At 39.0% G+C, this 20531-nt stretch overlaps 1 protein-coding gene and 1 long non-coding RNA gene across 20 annotated transcripts in view; one reads left to right on the top strand and one right to left on the bottom strand.

The window, feature by feature from the left end:
• ST7 (suppression of tumorigenicity 7) overlaps nucleotides 1–20531 on the bottom strand; it is a 275445-nt gene that overhangs the window by 76021 nt on the left and 178893 nt on the right. For 11 of the 19 annotated variants that reach the window (XM_054495525.2, XM_063667786.1, XM_054495524.2 and 8 more), the window contains 3 exons: nucleotides 19411–19479; nucleotides 17370–17524; nucleotides 15071–15168 (listed from right to left, as the gene is read on the bottom strand). In XM_054495525.2, coding sequence (XP_054351500.1) covers nucleotides 15071–15168; nucleotides 17370–17524; nucleotides 19411–19479 — 322 coding nt within the window. The remainder of the gene's footprint in view (nucleotides 1–15070; nucleotides 15169–17369; nucleotides 17525–19410; nucleotides 19480–20531) is intronic. The other 8 variants (XR_010126973.1, XM_054495527.2, XM_054495526.2 and 5 more) reach the window with 1 other exon arrangement.
• Nucleotides 8025–15077, top strand: LOC129040727 (uncharacterized). Its single transcript, XR_008503716.1, has 4 exons — nucleotides 8025–8241; nucleotides 9379–9465; nucleotides 9791–9906; nucleotides 12388–15077. It is a non-coding gene; the product is annotated as an uncharacterized LOC129040727 (long non-coding RNA).

Here is a 20531-nt window from a genome sequence, read left to right as displayed (position 1 = left end):
ATTCACCGAGTAATTGTGTGACAAGTACTGGACTAAGAATTGCTCAGATCATATATACATTTTTCTCTGTAGCATTTAATACTGTTGACCATTTCCTCCCTCTAAGATGTTCTGTTGCTATGGATTTCATGACACAACCATGTCCTAAACTTTTTTCCTACTTCTCTGGTCACTTCTTTTAAGTCTCCTTTGACTGATCGATCCTGCATTTCTCCCTCCTCTTTTTTTACTCTACTCACTTTTTCCTCCATAATCTCATCTTCACTCACTATCTAAATCACCTCCCATGCTGATCCTTCCCAGAACTTCCTCTAGCCCCTATCTCTCTCATAAGCTCAGGGTCTGTATATCCCACTGTCTTCTAAATATTTCCATTTGGATGACCCATAGGTTTAGCAGATCTAAAGCTGAAATCATTCCTCCTGCCCACGCATCCATAAACCAGCTACTTAGACTACAGTCTCAATCCCCATGATGATGATGTTTTCTGCCCAGTTTCCCAGGCAAGAAATCCAGACATTATCTATGACTTATCTTTCTTAGTCTCTTCCTCATACAACACCCACCACCCTGAAAGTAAAAGCAAACAAAAACTTACCCAGTCTCCAACTTCTCTCAACTCTACCTCTTAAATCTCACAAATTGAACCCACAATCCACTTGGGGTTATTCTACTGGGACCCACTAAATTAAACCCAGAACATTTGAACTGTGTCTCTCCATTACTATAAAATAGAAGGCAAGGTTGAAACAGGAAACTGTATAAGACAGGAGTGAGCATTTCCCTCTCTCTCTCTGAGACAGACATGTGTTGTACTCCGAAGCAGCAGCATAAAATGACCTTTGACTCTTCAGCAAAAGATCTAAAAAAATTATCTCCCTAAAATCAGTGATGTATGAGAACACCAGATGGAGTTATTTATTAATGCATAAACTCTGGATCCACTTGTGAAGGCTCTATACAGCCCATATCACAGCAGTAAAAGGACTCAGGCAAAGGACTTACAAATGTAGATGGAAGACTGAACAAATCTAGCTACTCCTCTCCCCTGAAACAAAACCTATTGAAATTATTAGAAAATGGTGTCGAAGGAGAGAAATCTATACCTGTGATGAAAACAGGAAAGCAGGTGGGAAGAATGGCTGGCAGAGTCAAGAGATTTTAACAATTTTCTTCAAGATAAACTGTTAAGTGGGACATGATTAAGCCATAGCAGAGGATGCTATAGCTGTTCTGAGAAGAGCCTCACAGAGGCTCCAAATTTGGAGTTGGCAGAGACAGAAAGCAGGAGTGGGTTGTGGGGCAGTAGCCTTATGTAATTAAACACTTGACTTCAGAGCAGCTGGGCTGAGCAACCCTTCTCATTGCCCCAAGTTTAATGGAAATAAAATGACTGCCTGCTCTATAATCAGAGGTGGTCACTAAAGAAACTAAAGATTTGTTCATGGTTTATATATCTATAATATATGGTTTATATATCTATAATATATAGTTTATATATATAATATATATATTTATATATATATAAATTATTATTATATTTTTTTGAGATGGAGTCTCATTCTGTCACCCAGGCTGGAGTGCAATGGCATGATCTCGGCTCACTGCAACCTCTGCCTCCCGGGTTCAAGCGATTCTCCTGCCTCAGCCTCCCAAGTAACTGGGACTACAGGCACGTGCCACCACACCGGCTAATTTTTGTATTTTTAGTAGAGACAGGGTTTCACCATGTTGGCCAGACTGGTCTCAAATGCCTGACCTCAAGTGATCCACCTGCCTCAGCCTCCCTAAGTGCTGGGATTATAGGCGTGAGCCACCATGCCCAGCCTGAGGTCATAAATTCTTGGTCAAGTTCTCTCATCTTGACTTTTACGAGGATTTGGGGTGGAAAGTGTACCCCTCTACTCCCCATCCAGGCATTCACCCATCCATCCATTCATTCAACAAAAATTAATTGAGTGCCTATCTATCAAGTGCCATGGAAGATGAAGTTCCTGCCCTTGTAGAATTTATTTTGTAATGGAGGTGAAGAATACAGACAATAAATAAGTAAATAAACAAATAAGTAATTTCAAAAGTGAAGGGGCAATTAAAAAATAAGAAAAATAGATAAGAAAAAAATAGTGTGTGTGTGCACATGAGTGTTTGTGCATAGTGCTCCTTCAACTGGGTATCATGGAAGGTCCACTCTAAAGTGCTATTCCAGCTCAGCCTAAATGACAAGAAGGAGCCAACCAAGTGAGGATCTGGATCAGTCTATTCCTATGCAAAGGTCCTAAGAAAGGATCAAGCAAGCTTGGCACACTCAAAAAGAAATACAGTGTGAGTCCAGCCTAGTGAGTTAGAAAAAGAGTAGCATAAGCTGAGTTCAGAAGAGTAGGCAGGGACAAGATCATGTGAGGCCTTGCAGACCACGTACAGAGTTTGCATTCTATACTAAAGGCAATGGTAAATCACTGAAGGCTTTTCAGCAGAAAAGTGACAAATGCTGATCTGAGTTTTAAAAAAGTAGTTTGAGTTACTTTCTTCAGAATGGACTCTATACAGGCGACAGTGGAAGTCTGGAGACCGACTGCATAGCTGAGATGAAAGACAGTGGTAACCTGAATGAGGATTATAGCAGTGCTGTTGGAAGAGGTGACTAGACTGTGTACATGCTTTGGCAGTAAAGCCAACGAGGACTTGCACACATTAATTGAATGTGGAAGGTGAGGCAAAGAGAGGGATCAAGGATAACTCCTAGGTTTTTCATGTGAGCAACTAAGTAGATGTAATGTGACTTACCAAGATAGCCAAGATAGTGAAGAAACAGATTTGGCATAAATGATTGGAAAGTTCAATTTTTTTTGACATATTGAATTTGAGGTACCTATTAGATACCTAAGTAATGATGTCAGGTAGGCAAATGAATATAAATCTGGAGTTCAACAGAGAAGAGGGAAATACAACTATAGGAGTCATTACCTTACAGCCTGTATTTACAGTCGAGGGCCAAGTGAGACAGCTGGAAAGGGAGTGTCACAGGGAAGAATGGAGGCCCAGGCAGAGGCTGCAGCCCTCCAGCACTGAGAAGCTGCAGGCAGGAAGAGCCAGGGAAAAGATGGAGAAGGAGCAGATGGAGAGGCAGAAGAGAAATTACACAAGTGAGAGACCACAGAGAGCAGGAGTGTTCCAGGAGGGAAGTAACCGAAAAGAAGTTACAACTGAAATGCCAAACTGGCCACCTGAAGAGCTTAAAAAAGCTAAAACCAGAAACAGAAGAGTCAAGAGAAGATGAAACACTATGAAGAATTTTTAGGCGATGTAAAGCTTATGGAATATGGGTAACTGCATGAGCAGAGTGGACAACATTACCTCCTAAAATACTTCCAGGGAGAGATTCAAACAAAAAGGAAACAGAATCCCTGAGGGCCTCAGCACTTGAAGGCATGAGGCACAGAAGAAGCCAGAGAACAAGACTGCGTTTAAGTCTATACCCACAGCGACTAGACACTCCAGTTTCTCCTTCCCACCTCAGACAACCACAAAACCAGGGATATCAGGCAGAGTGAGGGACTAAGCGAGGCCTGGTGCTAAAAACAGAATAATTAAGGTGACAGTCTGGATAATGAATGACACAGCTCTGTCTCCCAACCTGATCCCAGAAACACTGGCAGTCAGGTGTATACTCCACAAGCAAAAGACCTGACAATCTTTCCATGGAGGAAATGAACCACCACAGAAAAAAAGATCCAGGTACTGACATTTGAGGGCAGTATGTGATTAAATGATAAGCCAGTTGCCTGGGCAACCACAAGTGAAACCTATCAGGCAATCACCCCTAGATATAAACATAGAGCCTCCAAAAGCTTTTTGGTGCCTTGGTTTTAAATGTTAACATTTAGCCAAGGATAAGCAGACTTCTGAAGTAAATTCCTCCAATTAAAAAAGAAAAAGGATGAAAGACACAATAAAAGAAGCAGAACCAAGTTTTAAGAAAAACAAAAAAACCACAGCTATCCAACCAAATTAGAATAAAATGTCAATGGGCTCAAAAAACAATGCTTTCAAAAAAAAAAAAAAAAAAGGTAGGACACGGACAGTCAAGGTGATACAATGAAATACTTGCATATAGCAAAAACTGGAGGGTGAGAATACCTCTACACACCTAAATGCCAGAGGAGCCCACCAGAGTAGGAGCAGACAGCATCTCTCCAATGAAAACTTGAGAAGGGCCCCTGCTGACCCTCCATGGAACAACAAGAAATCATGAATCAAGAGTGGAAAATGGGACAGTGATACATTAAGCTGGAAGGACAGCCCACCTGATTTGAAGAAATGGGTGTTTAGGGGTAGGAAGGTGGGTGGTAACTATCTTTACTCTGTTTAGGCAGTAAAGATTTTACTGGTGAAAGAGTAAAGATCTCCTACTAGAGCCTAAGCTTGTATTTAAATGGCTCAGTGGGAGGTCCCAGAAAGTAGGTTTGTGTACCTGAGGATTCTTGAGTCACAAAGGTAACTTCCCCAGGCCCAAGGAGAGGGGGAAGGCTAACCAGGGTATCTGCTCTTAACAAGCGGTAGAGATAGCGGTCTAGGAAAAAGGATATGATCAATGCTTTTGCATTGATTATTTAAAAGGGAAACCCAGGAGACCCAACTCACTGTCCTCCCTGGTCATTGCATGCATTGCTGGCTTTGCCTGTTTTGTGGTTTCTATTTCTGACAGCCCAGGTCTGAAATATGTCTGTTTCCAGTGATCACCTCTCTGCTTACCCTAGAAATCAACAACTTCACTGGCTTCTGCTCACAGAAGCAACCCTGCCAGCCCAGCAGAAGCTCAGACATCAGTGCTCCCCACACATCTCACAGAAGGAAAAGCTGTTCACAAATGTCCATGGTTGCTGCCTGATTTAGGGTGGGAAGCAGGGCACCACATGCTAAGTTAATTCTATCATTTGGGAATAATTTATAGATATTGAGATAGTGATAGGCTTAGTAACTGATCAAGGAACATAAGTATGGATCTTAGTGAGTTGGGAATATCAGAAGAATAAAACAGAAATTTAAAATGTTGAATCAGTGGAAGATATTTTCAACGGAAGAGAGAAAGTACGACATAGAAAACACGAAAGACAGCATACATGCTCAAAAAAAGCAGTAATTATTCTGCTAATCTCTGTAAATACAAATGGGATAAACATAGCAATCAAAAGTAAAAAACCCTCAGATTTGAATAAAGACAATATTCATCAAAAATTTTACAGATCCAAATGATCCATCAAAAACTTATAGGAAGCTTGATTATAAAATTTAGACAACAATAAACCAGGTAATATGAATCCCAATAAGTTAGAGTAGGTATTCTTAACATACGTTAAAAAATTCAAGGAAGATAAATATGAGACACTATATACTCATACTAACATATCAGTAAGTCATAATAATCACCAATATAAATGCACCCAACAACAGAACCTCAAAATATATAAAGGAACAAATAACTGAGCATGGAAAAACAGATTAATAAACAGTTGGAGGTGAATATTCTATCACATTCTTCTTAGAAACTGATAGAGCAAAGAGACAAAATAAGCTGATATACGAGATTTGAATAATATGGTTTATAAGCTCAAACTAGTAAATACATATAAATCTTTATACCCAACAGGGATTATATTCTTTTGAAACACAGATATAACATTTATTAAACCTGACCAAATTCCCACATCAGGGGAAGTGTCCATAAATTCTCCCCAAATCAGTATCATATGATATATGTTTTCTAAGCATAATGTAAAGAAAAAAATCAATCAATGACAGGGGGCAAAACCTACTATACAGGGTAAAATGAAATTAAAAAGAAATTTAAAAATGCTTAGACTCAAATGGTAAAAAGGCAACAAACACAGAGGATGGAGGGGGAGAAGGATGAGGAGGGGAAGAAACAATAATACAAATATGGAAAGAAAAAACAGAATAAAAACAAAAGAGTTGAGGAAATAAACAAAACCTAATTGTTTTTAAAATAGACAACCTCTGCCAAGACTAATCAGGGAAAATAAGAGTAAAAAATAGCCAAATAAAATGCAAAATGAAAAGGAAGAAAAAAACTACATAGTATTTTTAAATTATGAAATAACATCATGAAAAGCTATATGTAATAAATTTTTAAAATATATAAATATGTATATTAACTATAGACGTGCTTGAAGCAGAGCCTAGTACTGAGATACATGGGCATAGTCAGGTAGTGCTCGTAAGAATTTAATCATAGGCAGCCATTCTGAAGAGTGAAATGGCAGGACTCAGTGGAATCAAGCACGTATATAATCCCACAGCCTAATGAATGTTTCTCACTGTCTACAAGGATGTTCATTGCAGCACTGCTGGGATAACAGGAAGTTGGAAGAAACCTGGAGTTCCTTCACTAGAGGAAAGGTTAAGTAAAATAGAGTAAGAACACAACATGGAATATGATGCAGCAGTTAGAAACTGCAAACTAGATACAAGAGGTACACAGAGCAAAAATGGACAGACCTGAAAAACAGTGTTGAGTAAAACAGGGAAGAAGCAGAGATCTATAAACATATAAATTAAACACACACGACACTACATTCTATATTCTGCAAAGACTGTTATAGTCACAGTTTCTCTGAAATCAATTAGATTTTATCTTCCTGAAGTTCCTCACCAACTATATTTTAAGAGGGATCTAATCAAATCCCCCAAAATGTCCCAACAAAGTATACATTTGTCATAGTCCACAAAAAGATCAAGAAGTCACTACTTAAGATAACAATGAATAGGTGCTCTCTCAAATGTAACATGTTCAAAACTGAACTCATAATTTTCTTTCAAAAAACCTCTCTCACCCCAGGCTTCCACATCTTAGCTGACACAAACTCCTTCCCTTTCAAGGCAAATATTTAGAATCAGCCTTGACTTCTCTTTTTTCTTGTACTATATATCTGATTAATTAGCAAATTCTGTTAGTCCTGCCTTCAAAATATATCTAGAATCTGATCACTTCACACCACCTTCTCTGCTACCACTCTGGCCTGAGCTGCCATTGTGGCTCACCAAGATTAATACAAGAGCCTGCTGACCGACTCCTCCGCTTCTCTGCTGCTACACAGCAGCCTGTAAAAATTAAGAATGGTCATGTCACTCCTCTGTTCAAAACCTTGCAAAGCTGTCCATTTCACCCAGAGTAAAAGCTGAAATCCTTACTGTGATCCATAAGCCCTGTACGATCTTTAAGCTCCCCACCTTCTCTCCCCTGGGCTTATTCTGTTCTATCCACCCAAGATTCCTTTGCTATTGCTTGAACACTCCAGATATACTGCTGCCTCAGGGCCTTTGAAAATACATCACATGACTAACTTCGGCATCTCCTTCAGTCTTTGGTCACATATACCTTTACAGTGCGATGGCACTGTAGAAGTGGAGGTGATATCACAACTCCCTCAATTCTTTGACTTGTCACAATGAGCATAAACTACTTTTGTAATTTTATAGGACACTCATGGTACGTGTGAGTTAAATGACACAGTATTTGTAAATTTCTTAGCAGAATGTATGGCACATATAACACTCACTCTGCAGGTTATTGATAAAAACTAAAAACCCTGTAGTTCTCAGCTGGGAATCCTGTAGATGATGATGAAAATGCAGAAAGGACACAAGCAGCTCCCTCTGACTATTTTTTTAAAGGAGCCAAGTGTAAGAACACAGAGGGATAGTTAGCAGCTATCATCTTTACAGGCTAGGCTGAGAGTGGGTTTAACATGGTCAAAGGCATACAAAACATGTTTTTAGCTGACCTGATATAGTAGTGAAGTTTTAGAAGAATGAAAATTTATACAGGGTATCTATGTTTTGCTTTTATATATGACCTGATATTGTGGGTTAAATTATGTCCCCCAGAAAGACATGTCGAGATCCTAACCCTCAGTACCTATGAATGTGACCCTATCAGAAATAGTGTTTCTGCAGAAACAATCAACTTAAGATGAGGTCATAAATACAATATGACTTATATCCTTATGACAGGAGGGAAATCTAGACACAGAAACACACACACAGGGAGAATGCCATGTGAAGACAGGCAGAGACTGGGGTAATGCAGCTACAAGGGAATGTCAGAGATTGCTAGCAAACACCAGAAGCTGGAAAAGGCAAGTAAGGATTGCTCCCTAGAGCTTTCAGAGGGAGGACGGCTCTGCCACATGCCTTGTTCTTGGACTCCTAGCCTCCAGAATTGTGAGAGAATAAATTTCTGTTGTTTAAACTATCTAGTTTGGGGCACTTTGTTATCACAGTTTCAGGAAACTAATATGCCTGGGAATAAACTAGTCACAGGTCTGGTTTTAAGCTAAAATTCTAGATGGATGAAGTTTTTCTTCACCACATCCATATTTCCCTGTGTCTACCCCATTTTCTACTTTTTTTTTGAGATGGGGTCTCATTCCGTTGCCCAGGCTGGAATGCAGTGGCACAATCATGGCTCACTGCAGCCTTAACTTCAGGCCCAAGAGATCTTCCTGCTTCAGCTTCTCAAGCAGCTGGGACCACGGACCACAGTCGTGTGCCACCACACCTGGCTAACTTCTGTATTTTTAGTAGAGTTGGGGTTTTACCACGTTGCCCACGCTGGTCTCAAACTCCTGGGCTCAAGCAATCTGCCCCGCCTCGGCCTCCCAAAGTGCTGGGATTACAGGTGTAAGCCACAATACCTGGCCATTTTCTACCTTTTTTGCATCCACTACTTCGTTCTTTTGAAAGTGGTCTCAATCTTTATTTTTAAATTTTATTTTTATCATCATAAGAAAATACAAATAGCACATATAATACTCAACATTACCTAAATACAAAAAATAGACAGCTATAATCTTAATTTTAAAGACTTTCTCTATAATCAAGGTTTTTCCTTATGCTTATACAAGTGACTCTCAAGGCATGGTCAGGGAACCCCTGGAGGTATGGTTAGGGAACCCCCAGAATTTTGGGGTGTTTTTTTTTGAGACAGCATCTTACTCTGTTGCCCAGGCTGGAGTGCAGTGGCCTGATCACAGCTCACTGCGGCCCTGACCTACCAGGCTCAGGTGATCCTCCCACCTCAGCCTCCTGGGTAGCTGGGGATTACAAGCATGTACCACCACGCCCAACTAATTTTTTTTTTTTTTTTGGTGGAGATGGGGTTTCATCATGCTGCCCAGGCTAGTGTCCAACTCCTGAGCTCAAGCAATCTGCCTGCCTTGGCCTCCCAAAGTGCTGGGATTACAAGTGTGAGCCACTGAGGACTGTCTGACATCTTTTCAGGGGGTCCTTAGATCAAAACTATTTTCATAATAATAAAATTTTTCTTTGCTTTTTTCACTCTCCCTCTCCCACTCCAAGAGGTCACCTGTTGGGTAATATCACCACAGACTAAATACAGAAGCAGATATTAGCCTCCAGCCTCCTGCTCATCTGGACACTAGAGAGGTTTGTAAAAGTATAAAAGCAATGTCACTCTTCTTATTTTTTTGTTTGAACAATATAGTTTTCATAAAAATGTTATTTGTATTAACATATAATGTATTTGTAACCATTATTTTAACATCTTTTCAAATTTCTCAGTTTTAATTTTCTAAAATGGTAAATATCAATAGGTAAATGCACACGAAGGTTTGGGGATCCTCAATTATTTTAAAGGCATTCTGAGACCAAAAAGTTTGAGAACTATTAGTCTATATTAGCATACATTTTTAATTGAAAAAATGGAATCAAATTATACCTAATGGTTATACTTTTCCTTTTCACTTAACAGTATCTCTTGGACAATAATAGTAAGAATAGCAACACTGAGTCCTTATTACTCATGAAGTCTGGTACCAAGTGCTTTGCTTGAATTATCCCATTTAATCCTGACATCTACCCTGTGAGGTGAGTACTAAACTAGCACCCTGGGCACTTCTGATAAAGGTGGTTGTAGACCACACTCTCAGAAATACTACCTTGTTATATGACGTTTAACAAGCACCAATGTCAAGGGTTGTTAGGAAAATTAAATGAGGTTATATTTGTAAAGCACCTAGAACAATGCCTAGGACACAGTAAACACTACAGAAATGTTTGTCATTGAGATGATATTTAAAACTCTGAGATTGAATGTAGCCACCCAGGACTGGCCAGGGGACACTTCAAATTTTGGAAGTCACAAAGATGAGGAAAATCCAGCAAAGAAATTATGAGATTTTAGGAAAACTAAGAGTATAGTTTTCTAAAATCAAGTAAATAAAATGTTTCTAGAACAGCATGATGATCTATGAGAAATGAGAGGCCAGGATACGGGAAGAGGTAGTGTTGCAAACAGAGTGAAACAAGAGTGAGGGAGAATGGCTCAGAGGTCAGCAGGAAACTGCAAAAAGGAGAGGGGAAAGGTGATAACGCCAGAGTCTACTTTCAAAGGAACGGTAGATTTTAGGGAAATGAAGCAAACAATGATCTCGAAGCATGCATGAGGGGCAAGGGAGACCACCAACCCACATCACATTCTCCTCTTTGTCAGCCCTCCCACCAGGACCCCACCAGGTTCATTTACTCTTCCTGCCCTGGGATGGATATTCAGGGAATCTCATTTGGACAAAACAGCCCCCAAAACCAGGCTGGTCAAATCTAGGGGTGCTTCAGAGGCTTACACCCACACTAAGGGAAGCCCAGACTCCTAACACACAGAGTGGATAAAAACCCAATGTCTGAGCTGGGCACGGTGGCTCATGCCTGTAATCCCAGCACTTTGGGAGGCTGAGGCAGGTGGATCATGAGATCAAGAGATCAAGACCATCCTGGCCAACATGGCGAAACCCCATCTCTACTAAAAATACAAAAATCAGCTGGGTGTGGTGGCACATGCCTGTAGTCTCAGGTACTCGGGAAGCTGAGGCAGAAGAATCACTTGAACCCAGGAGGTGGAGGTTGCAGTGAGCCAAGATCATGCCACTGCATTCCAGCCTGGAGACAGAGAGAGACCCCATCTCAAAAAACAAAACAAAACAAAACAAACAAACAAAAAAACCAATGTCGGCCCTGAAACAGATCTACTCACCTCAAGATTCTCTAGATCAGTGGGGGGATGATTTTGCCCCCCAGGGGACATTTAGCAACTTCTGGAGACACCTTTTTTTTTTCACAACTGGGGAGGTACAGGGGTTAAGTTGCAACTGGCATCTAGTAGGTGGAAGCTTAGGAAGCTGCTAAACATCCTACAATGCACAAGACAGCTCCCCAATCTGACCCAAGATGTCAACAGTGCTGAGGCTGAGAAATCCTGCTCTAGACCAAATGACCGGAGCACAGGAGCTTTGGGGTTCTTTCATACAGGCAATCTATCCCATCCTTATTAGTTTATCCATGACAGTTCTGACAGTGTATGGCTAAGGGACTAGACCATGGTCATCAGCCCTATGACATTCATTTCAAATCTATTCAAATAGGGCCAGGGAAAGACAGAGGGAAAACCTGAGGTTAGCTAAACAGTAGATGTCAAAAGGAAAAAAGAAATTGTATCGTATATTAAATGTTAAAGAGGGAAAATTACCAAACATCAAAGAAAGCAGAAAGACCTTTCCTTAAATTTAATAAAGCAGAAAATGCAACTCTTTTTATTTTGAATAATAAATAACACCTTACATTACAGTGACGTTCAAAAGCCAGCATGCAAGGCCAGTAATCTCAGAACTCTGGGAGGCCCAAGTGGGTGGATTACTGGAGACCAGGAGGTCAAGATGAGCCTGGGCAACACAGCAAAACCCAGTCTCTACAGAAAATACAAAAATTAGCCAGGCATGGTGGTGTGCGCCTGTAGTCCCAGCTCTTTGGGAGGCTGAGGTGGGGAAACAACTTGAGCTTGGGAAGTCAAGGCTGTAGTGAGCCAAGATCGTGCCACTGCACTCCAGCCTGGGCATCAGAGTGAGACTCTGTCTTAAAAAAGAAAAAGAAAGAAAAAGCCAGCATGCTCTCTTAGCTCTGCCTACTGCCAAAATATTCCTTCAGCAGTAAGGTGCCGCTTCCATATTCGTGATTGCAAAAGGAAGCTAATTAAAATGAGTTTTTTTGAAAAACATCCTGGGAATTCAAAATAATTAATGTGTTGCTTCAAAAAATGAGAAGTGATGAATCTTGATGTTAAGGAGTCGACGTGTTTACCTCATCAATATTTCACAGGTGTATTGCCATGAAAATATAAGAAATTATCTACTGCTGGCCTTCCCAGAATTCCCTTTCATTCTTTTTCAGAATCTCTTATCAATTAACAGTTTCCCCTTCCTTAAGGTGTTTCCAGAGAAATTTCTTTAAATGATTCTGCTTTCTACATGGAAGGCATTCTAACTGACATTTCTATTTCTACTATGAAATCTGCTCTAGGAAAGTTTTAAACTCACGCATATGGGGAGAAGATGGCTGTGTCTTAATGAGAAATTAGATCATCCTGCCTAAGCCTCTATCAGCAGGCTGTCTGGAATCTACTGAGCTATTTTATCAGAGAAAGTCTTCCAGCAAGATGGTTTATGTGCATGCTGTTAAAGGAGTGAACCTCTCAGTGAAGTCGCAGTTATCTTGACCCATGACCGCAGAGGAGCCAAACAAATTAGGCCTGGCCAAGAACTGTCTCCTGCAAGGCTGGGAACAGCCACAGCTTTAGCAAAGAGAAGGGTCCTCAACCTTCCCTCTTCTGTTTGTGGTGCAAGGATTGATAAAAGGAGTCCCTGAAGGAAGGAGCACTTTGAATATTTCTCTTCAAAACATATCTCTACCACGTCTGAGAGTGTTCCTTACAGGACTGTTATACCAGAAGACCCATGTCTACAGGATGCTCCATAAACCCAGAAAAAGGAGCACATGTATTGGTATTCTAAGAATATGACAGATTTTTTTTTAGAAACGTAATATAAGAAACATGCATATATATACAAACATGCATAAATATGTATGTGTACATATGTATACACATATGTAGAGAGAGGGAGAGAGAAATTGAGTGATCAATTCATTCAAGAAAAATAAATTAGAAATATCGTAAAATGTCCATCAGGAGAATGGTCAAGCAAATGATGGCATATTTATATAATGGAGAAAAATCGGAAAAAAAAATTGTAAGCATGCCTACTATATGTCAGGTGTTTTCACATTATCTTATTTAATTCTCCCAGTCAATTATCCTTTCAGGTAAGAATCATTATCCCCAATTTACAGAAGACTAAATGAAAAGCCCATAAAAGGTATTAATAAGTTGCCTTGGGTCATGAAGCTGGTAAAGAGCAAAGCTGAGAGCCACATCCAGGTGTTTTGACTTCCTGCCTAGTGTTTCTCGCACTGCATCCATCTCTCCCCCAAGATCTATATGTGAACTAGGTCAATCAATGGAATTGTAAGTATAAAATAACAGTAAACAAAAAGCAAATCATAATGTAGATGCATTGATTTTAATCACATGAAATTTTATATGTACTGAAAATAATGATAACCAGGAGACTGACAGAAAAAACCTGAAATTAAAATCATCGGAATTTGTTCTTCCTGTTAAGTTGCTTAAGCACTCAAGAAAATCACCAAAATTAGCTCCTCAATGCATGCCTGTTCCAAGCTAATTAATCTGTTTAAAGGCTGAATGTGGCTGGGCCAGGTTAAGATAGAGAAATAGCTCATCCTTCCTAAAACACCCAGCTCCTTCAGAGCCAAAGTGACTGGCAGAGGGATGGAGTATATCAAAGGATGGAATTTCTGTAAGTTAAAAAGCTTTGAGAGCAAGTTCAGATCTCAGCAGAAATCTCCTTTTCTTAAAATTAGCACTTATACCATATAACATTCTTTGAATTCTTCCTTCAAACAAAATAATTTAATTGAGGGATATTCTCTTTCCTAGAGAGCATCTATCACCCGCAGTCAAAGAGAAATACTTTATAACCTTCCCTTCTAGTTCCTCTCCTCAGATTTGGGGGCTACACTGTTGTCCTACGGAGTGGCCAAAACCAAAGCAAGAGTCTCACTTGGGCCTTCTCACATCATGCTGTAACTTGCAGAAATAACCAGGGGTGAGCGTTGATTGTTGGTGCTCCCTCCTCCAAAGAGTAACTGGGAATTCACAAGAATAACTGTTTTTCCAGAGACAAACTCAGAAAAGGCTCACCAAGTGTGTAGTCCTAGTGTGCTCAAATCCATGAGCTGAGAATTAAGCAAGATCCCACTTTTATCTCGCCCCTTGGTGCTTTCATTTTTATAATAGGCAGTTATGTGTCTTCTAATTCAGCAAAAGAATGAAATGTTGACAAAGGTTTTCTGAGATTGTTTTTAAAAAGAAAACAGCCTATAAATACAATTCATACTGGTGTCAGTTTCTTTATGAAAAGTATTTCCTATTAACAAAAAACACAGAAATCCAAGTTCCCCAACTGGTTTCCCTTAAAACCTCTGTTTTGTTTTAAAGTTACATAATAACAACCTCCCTTGGTTCTCTTTTGTTTTAAAACTCCCACCTATTTGCTCTCTTCTTTTGTCTTGACTACTACTAATAAAGAATCCTGGTTCAAGAATCTAGGAAAATGCTTGAAACAACTACAACAGGATTAACTCATAATATTATTAAATTTGAGAGTAGTAATTTGACCCATAATTAATTCTGATCTTCCTAACAACTACACAGAAAAAAAATCAGTTTGCTAACATGGCTGGTCTCATTATTGGCTTCCGGCTGCAGCCCCAAAGGTTTAACAAGGACATCTATTGACATTTTTAAAATATGCCAGCCACCCTATTAAAAGCTTTGTATGTATTATCTCATTTAGTCCTCACAAAAATTCTAAGAAGTAATTGTTAGGACTGTTATTGTTGTTCCCATTTTAGAGATGAAGAAACTAGGGCAAAGAGAAGCTGAGTAACTTGCCCAACATACATCATTCATCTAGTAAATTGGGAACTAGAGTCGAACTCTACACAGTCTGGCTCCAGAGCCCACGGGACCACCACACCATCACTGGTACAGACTGCTATGGCCATTCAGCGGGCTCCTATATCTGTAAGCCACTGATCCCAAACACAAACTCAAACTCACATCTCTCATCATTTTCACTGCTTCCCTGGTCCTCCCGAGTCTTCTGGCACACATTGCTAGCCTTCTTTTGATGTACACCAAGACATTGGTGTCTCGTCCTGAAGAGGGAGATATAAAACACCAACATTTAAAAAAAAAAAAACAACAGAGGCCCATTTGCCTTGCCCCTAAAGGAAATCTTCAGAGCACTGACAACTTTGTTAATAGTAGAATGAAGATCGAGTAAAGTAAAAGCACTTAGACTCCCAAAGGTCAAATCATGTGACTAATTACCTAATCCATGCTTTTGAGTGAGGATGTTGAATATTTGATAATAAATAAAATCATCTGCCACAGAGTGCTGCAAAAATGAACATACCCACAGTGTATACAGTTTACAAGCAGGAATCCCACATTCTTCAAGTGTGCATTCTTTTGGTAAAGATGCAGAGGTGAATCTCAGGTTGCATCCTGATGAACTATTTTTTTTTTCATTCTTGACATTAAGTCTGGAGAAGCCTCATCTTGAACTTCTGCTTTATATTATTCTTTCCCTAACACTAGTGACATCATAATCATCTCCAGGTCCCCTAAGCAGTTGATTTTAGATGGCAATATAACACATTCCAGATATGACAATAGAGTATGCAACAAAATGAAAAACTACCCTAGTGTTAGAGAAAGAATTGACAAGCTAAATAGTTGTAACAACAGTCACTAAAATGACTCTTAAAAAGTATATTAACAACTTCTAATCTTAATCTTTTATTTAATTATATGTCTTGTTGGATATGTTTTCAGACCAATGAGAACACGCATGTGTTTAATCCTTGATAAAAATTACCATGTTTGAGAAAAATATGACACACCTGTTATAGATTAAGTACATGTATAATATGCAGCTATTAAAAGATGTTAAGACCAAAGTCCTAACATTTCAAGACTTAAACAATGAGAACAAGATGTGTGCTGAAAATTTGCCAAGTACCTACAAATTATTTTAAAAATGTGATTGTATTTTTGGATAGATTTAGGCAACAGGTTGAAAGGATTTAATTTAGAGAAGAAAAGAAAGAAAATTAATGTTGTATTATAGGTTATGTAATTTTATGTATTGATTTCCATTTAGTTCACAAAATACACGTTTACTACATGTCTTCAAAATGCACTGCATTACATTAAAATACTTTTTTATTAAAAAGTGAGACATAGATGGTGATTAGAGACTTTATTAGCATATATACGCTGCAGAATAAAAATAAAAACCTAAGAATTGATGTGGTACATGTGAGGACATACTCATATATATGCAGGCTGTAATGCAAAGATATTGCTGGCACCTTAGTTATGGGGACTAATGCAGTCAGTTTCTACACCAAACCCAAGTTTAACGTTAACATTTAATTTTATAATCTCAAATATGAAGGAGATAACATCCCTACTCTCTAAGTTTCAGGAGGGAGAAACTAAGTGAGAAACAAAATAACTTTGTGAATTTTGGTTGGACCACGGAAATACTCTCAAATTTTGGTTGGACCATGGAAATACTTACTCTCTGACCACAAAGACTGCTAAATTTCTGCTTAAACAACAAACAAACTAATGAGTCGAGGGGCTCAGGGAATTCCAGAAATGATTTCGTTGTTTTGTTTCTATACTGTTCCCCCGTGAAATGTCATTGACTTTCAGTTTAGTATAATGATGTGAAAGGTCTCAGATTTTAAAGAGTTATCTTAAATTTAAAAAGGCGTTTTTTGGGGGGTTTAAAAAGGCATTATTTTAATATAAAAAAGATAAATAACTAGGAGCTCATGGTTCTTTCTCTCTGGAAGCCAATACCAATGTTTCTTATGTAAGAGATAAATGCTGATACAATCACCAATAACTTATATTCTTAATTGTCCTATTTCAATCCATGTTGTAGAAGATCTATAAGATAAAACCTTTGCTAACACTATGGCTAATTTAAATCCTGTTTCCCATCTGGGTTTTAAAGTTGTGAGCAGAAGCAACTGATGAACTGAAATATGTAAGAACTCAGGAGGGAAAAAGGTTACCATTAAAGGTTACTGCCATTTATTTCTGGGGTTAGGAATCTATGGGCAGGAAAGAGAATGTGAATATAAACAGTAATGAAGCTGTAAGTTAATTATTTACTAACTGCACTTATAGGAAAGAAGAAAATTAATGAAAACAAAGCAAAAGCCAATATTTTCTCTTGTCTAGGAGAATCATATTTTGAACTGGACTAAAAATTTGCTCTGATTAATAAGTTTTACAATTCTGATCCCCCAATGCATCAACCTGCAGGAAACCTTACTATGTTGGGCTTCATACTGGGATCCATGATGTTGTAGCTGCTGAGAGCGTCGGTAACAGCCATCTCCAGCCTTCAGGGCCTGCTTAAATAGTTTTTCTGCTTCGGCAATGGTTGTTGCTTCCTCTTCAGCCAAGAGAATATAAGCAGTTGCACACCTGTTCATTCAGATAATAGCCACCATCAATTACAAAGCCAAAGACATGGTAATAGACTGTAGGAGCTCATGCAGAAAGGCAAGGAGTTACGCCAAAACATGCAGATTGGCCAGCTGGTTCATGCACCCCTGTTTGTAGTTGCTGACACAAAATAATGGTACAAAAGAAACATCTGTATTTTAGCTTGAGAGGTAGGATGCGTAGTGTTAAGAGCATGGGGCTCACATATGGACTTCACCCTTTATTAGTGTGTCACTTTAGGCAAGTTCTTACTCTGCCTCCCTGATGGAGAACAACATGGAATCTTTGTTCACAGTGTTGTTGTGAAGGTTAAGTAAGGTGATGCATGTAAAGTGCTCAGTACAGTAGCCAGCATGTGGTTAAGTGCTCAGTAAATGTCAGCTAGTGATGGTGATGATAACAGCTGTTATTAAATAGTTCCTTCCAACACTCAAAGTTAGAGGTGCTATATACAGGTTTACTTCTGTTAACTAAACACAGATTATCTTCAATCTAAGGATTTCTTCAGAATAAGAAATTTGTTAAATCAAGTTACTGACTGAAAAAAAACACAGTGCTTCAACATCTCTTTACAGTTAGCACTGACTTTCTGCTTCAGAGAACATTGGAAGAACCTACCAGTAGTGTTATTTCTGAAGAACTCAAAATCTGACTCAGCCACAGTAGCTAACAAGTTAAATCTCATGCCTTCAACAACAATAGCTACCACTTGTTGCTCAGTATATATTAAGCACTGTACCAGGCACTTAACATATATCATCTCATATAATCTTTTCAACAACCCTCTAAGGTGGGAAGCCAAAAGGATAATTAATGAACATGGGGAGTTCTTGGGAATTTAAACCTTCCAAAGCATATGAGGAACAACCCACTGCCAAAGAAAGGGAATGTAATAGGGAAGTGGTGAGGCTGTAACAGACCACACAGGTCCTGCACCCATCCTTTCACTCTCCTTCCCCACTGCCTCACTTGTGGCCATTTCCCTACTTATTTCCATCAGACCACAAGAGAGAAAATAAACAGAAAGTAAAACCAAATATTACTTTTACTGTCCACAAACTGCAATAACCAGCTAGGAAAAGGAGGCTGAACTTCACAGCTAATGTAAGGGCTGGGGCTACTAGTTAATCTTAGCCTTAGGAAGGGTCTGTAAGGTCTTTAGCCAATCTCTCTAATTTCAGGCAGGAACCATCAATGGGGCTTTAAACAATGTGGTGAGGTAGGGAGAAAAATGCCCAGAAAAACAGCTATAAAACCAATTTCTACAGATGGCAGCATCCACAACTTGGAAAGAACCATAATGATGCTGAAACTATCCAAGTGATTCACTGGAGAAAATAACTGGGATAGGCATCAGAAGAAATGCTTAAGGCCTCAGATGCCAACATATAAATATGAGGCAAGGGTAATGAAGTGAAAATTGAGATTGTAATACTGAGTGGTAGATACAGTATCAGAGGAATTAGCTATAAGATTGTAGTTGTTGGGCTGGGAACCCAAGAATCGTTGGGGCTAGCTTGCTTGCTTTGCTTATTTATATTTCAAATGGTATTCTTAGGAGGAGAGGCAGAGTAGCACTACTGGCCAAGAAACATACATCTATGTGGAAACGCATGAGTTTGGGGTAGAAACATGCTAAGAGCTTGTGAGTGAAGGAAAAAGGAGAGAGCAATAGAAGTGCTAATGGTTGGGGAGTACAGAACAGACTGCTCAGCTCGATGGAAGATATAGATGATGCATCCTTGTCACAACACAATACACATACAGAAGCAAGAAAGTGTGGTGATGGGGGTGTCAACCATCCAGATATCCACTAGAAGTCTCATTTGGTTAGAAGTAGGGCACCCAACAGGTTCTTGACTTACTTTGGTAACAATTTTATCTCCCAGATGGTAGAGGAAGCAATTAGGGGAACTTCAACTCTGGACCTAATTCTGGCCAAGAAGAAAAAAATAGTTGGTAAAATGAAAATTGATAGGAACATTCAGAGAGAGTCACTATGTCATTTTGGAGTTCAGGGTAATCAAAGAGGGGAAGGTGGACTTCAAAAAATTCAAAGAAAAGAGGCATGATTCAATGGCATGAGATTCAGAAGGAAAAATGGTTTAAGAGGGTTGAGCAGCTTCCAAATGTTCAACTGTAACTGCAATCACAAATGATCCTCTCAGGAAGAAAAGAGGGGTGGCACTTAAGTAACCAATACAGCTTCACAGAGATTTCTCCCAGGTCAGATTTTTAAAGGACATATTTTAAAAGATGGAAAGACGGCATGTAATGATGGTCTATAAGAGAGTGGAATGAGCTTGTAAGAATAATGTCAGGAGAGCTACAATTCCAAATTAGCTGAAGCTTGCAAAAATAATAATAATAATAATAATAATAATAATAAAACAAAATAAAATGCTAAAGACAACCATTTATTCCCTATTTTAAAATTATGTTTAAGGCCCTATCACCATCCCCATGTCACAAAGGCAAATAAGTAAAAAAAAGACAAACAACATAATAACATCAAAACAAGGAAGGTTTATTGTTAACAGCAGTAGATAATAAAGAAAAAGCAAAACTCTCTCTCTCCTATTTTGTTCCTGGCTTCTCTATCAAGGAGAATGACTGTCAGACTGAAAAAAGGAGAAGAAATTAAACTCTAAAATGGGTAAAAAGATGTAAGATAGCAAATAATTGATCCATTCTAAATGAATTACTGGACTGGATGGGCAAATCCCAGGAAACCGAAAGACCTTGTAGGCAGGCCATGGAATTGCTCTCTGTGGATAGTTGAGGAATCACAAAGAATGGAGAGGTGCTAGAAGATGAGATGATAAATGTAGCATAAATTTTCAAAAAGGGGAAGAAGGCAGACTTCCCAAACTACAGAACACAGTGATTTGGAAAGATATTCTAATGGATTATTAAAGGGATGGTCTCCAAGCACTTTAAAAAGAAAGTAGTGACGACTAGAAGCCAGCTTAAATTCACTAAGAAT

The sequence above is a fragment of the Pongo pygmaeus genome, chromosome 6 (genome assembly GCF_028885625.2).
Source record: "Pongo pygmaeus isolate AG05252 chromosome 6, NHGRI_mPonPyg2-v2.0_pri, whole genome shotgun sequence".
NCBI lineage: Eukaryota > Metazoa > Chordata > Mammalia > Primates > Hominidae > Pongo > Pongo pygmaeus.
The sequence above is the reverse complement of the archived record's forward strand: the minus strand, read 5'-3'. Positions and strand labels throughout refer to the sequence as shown.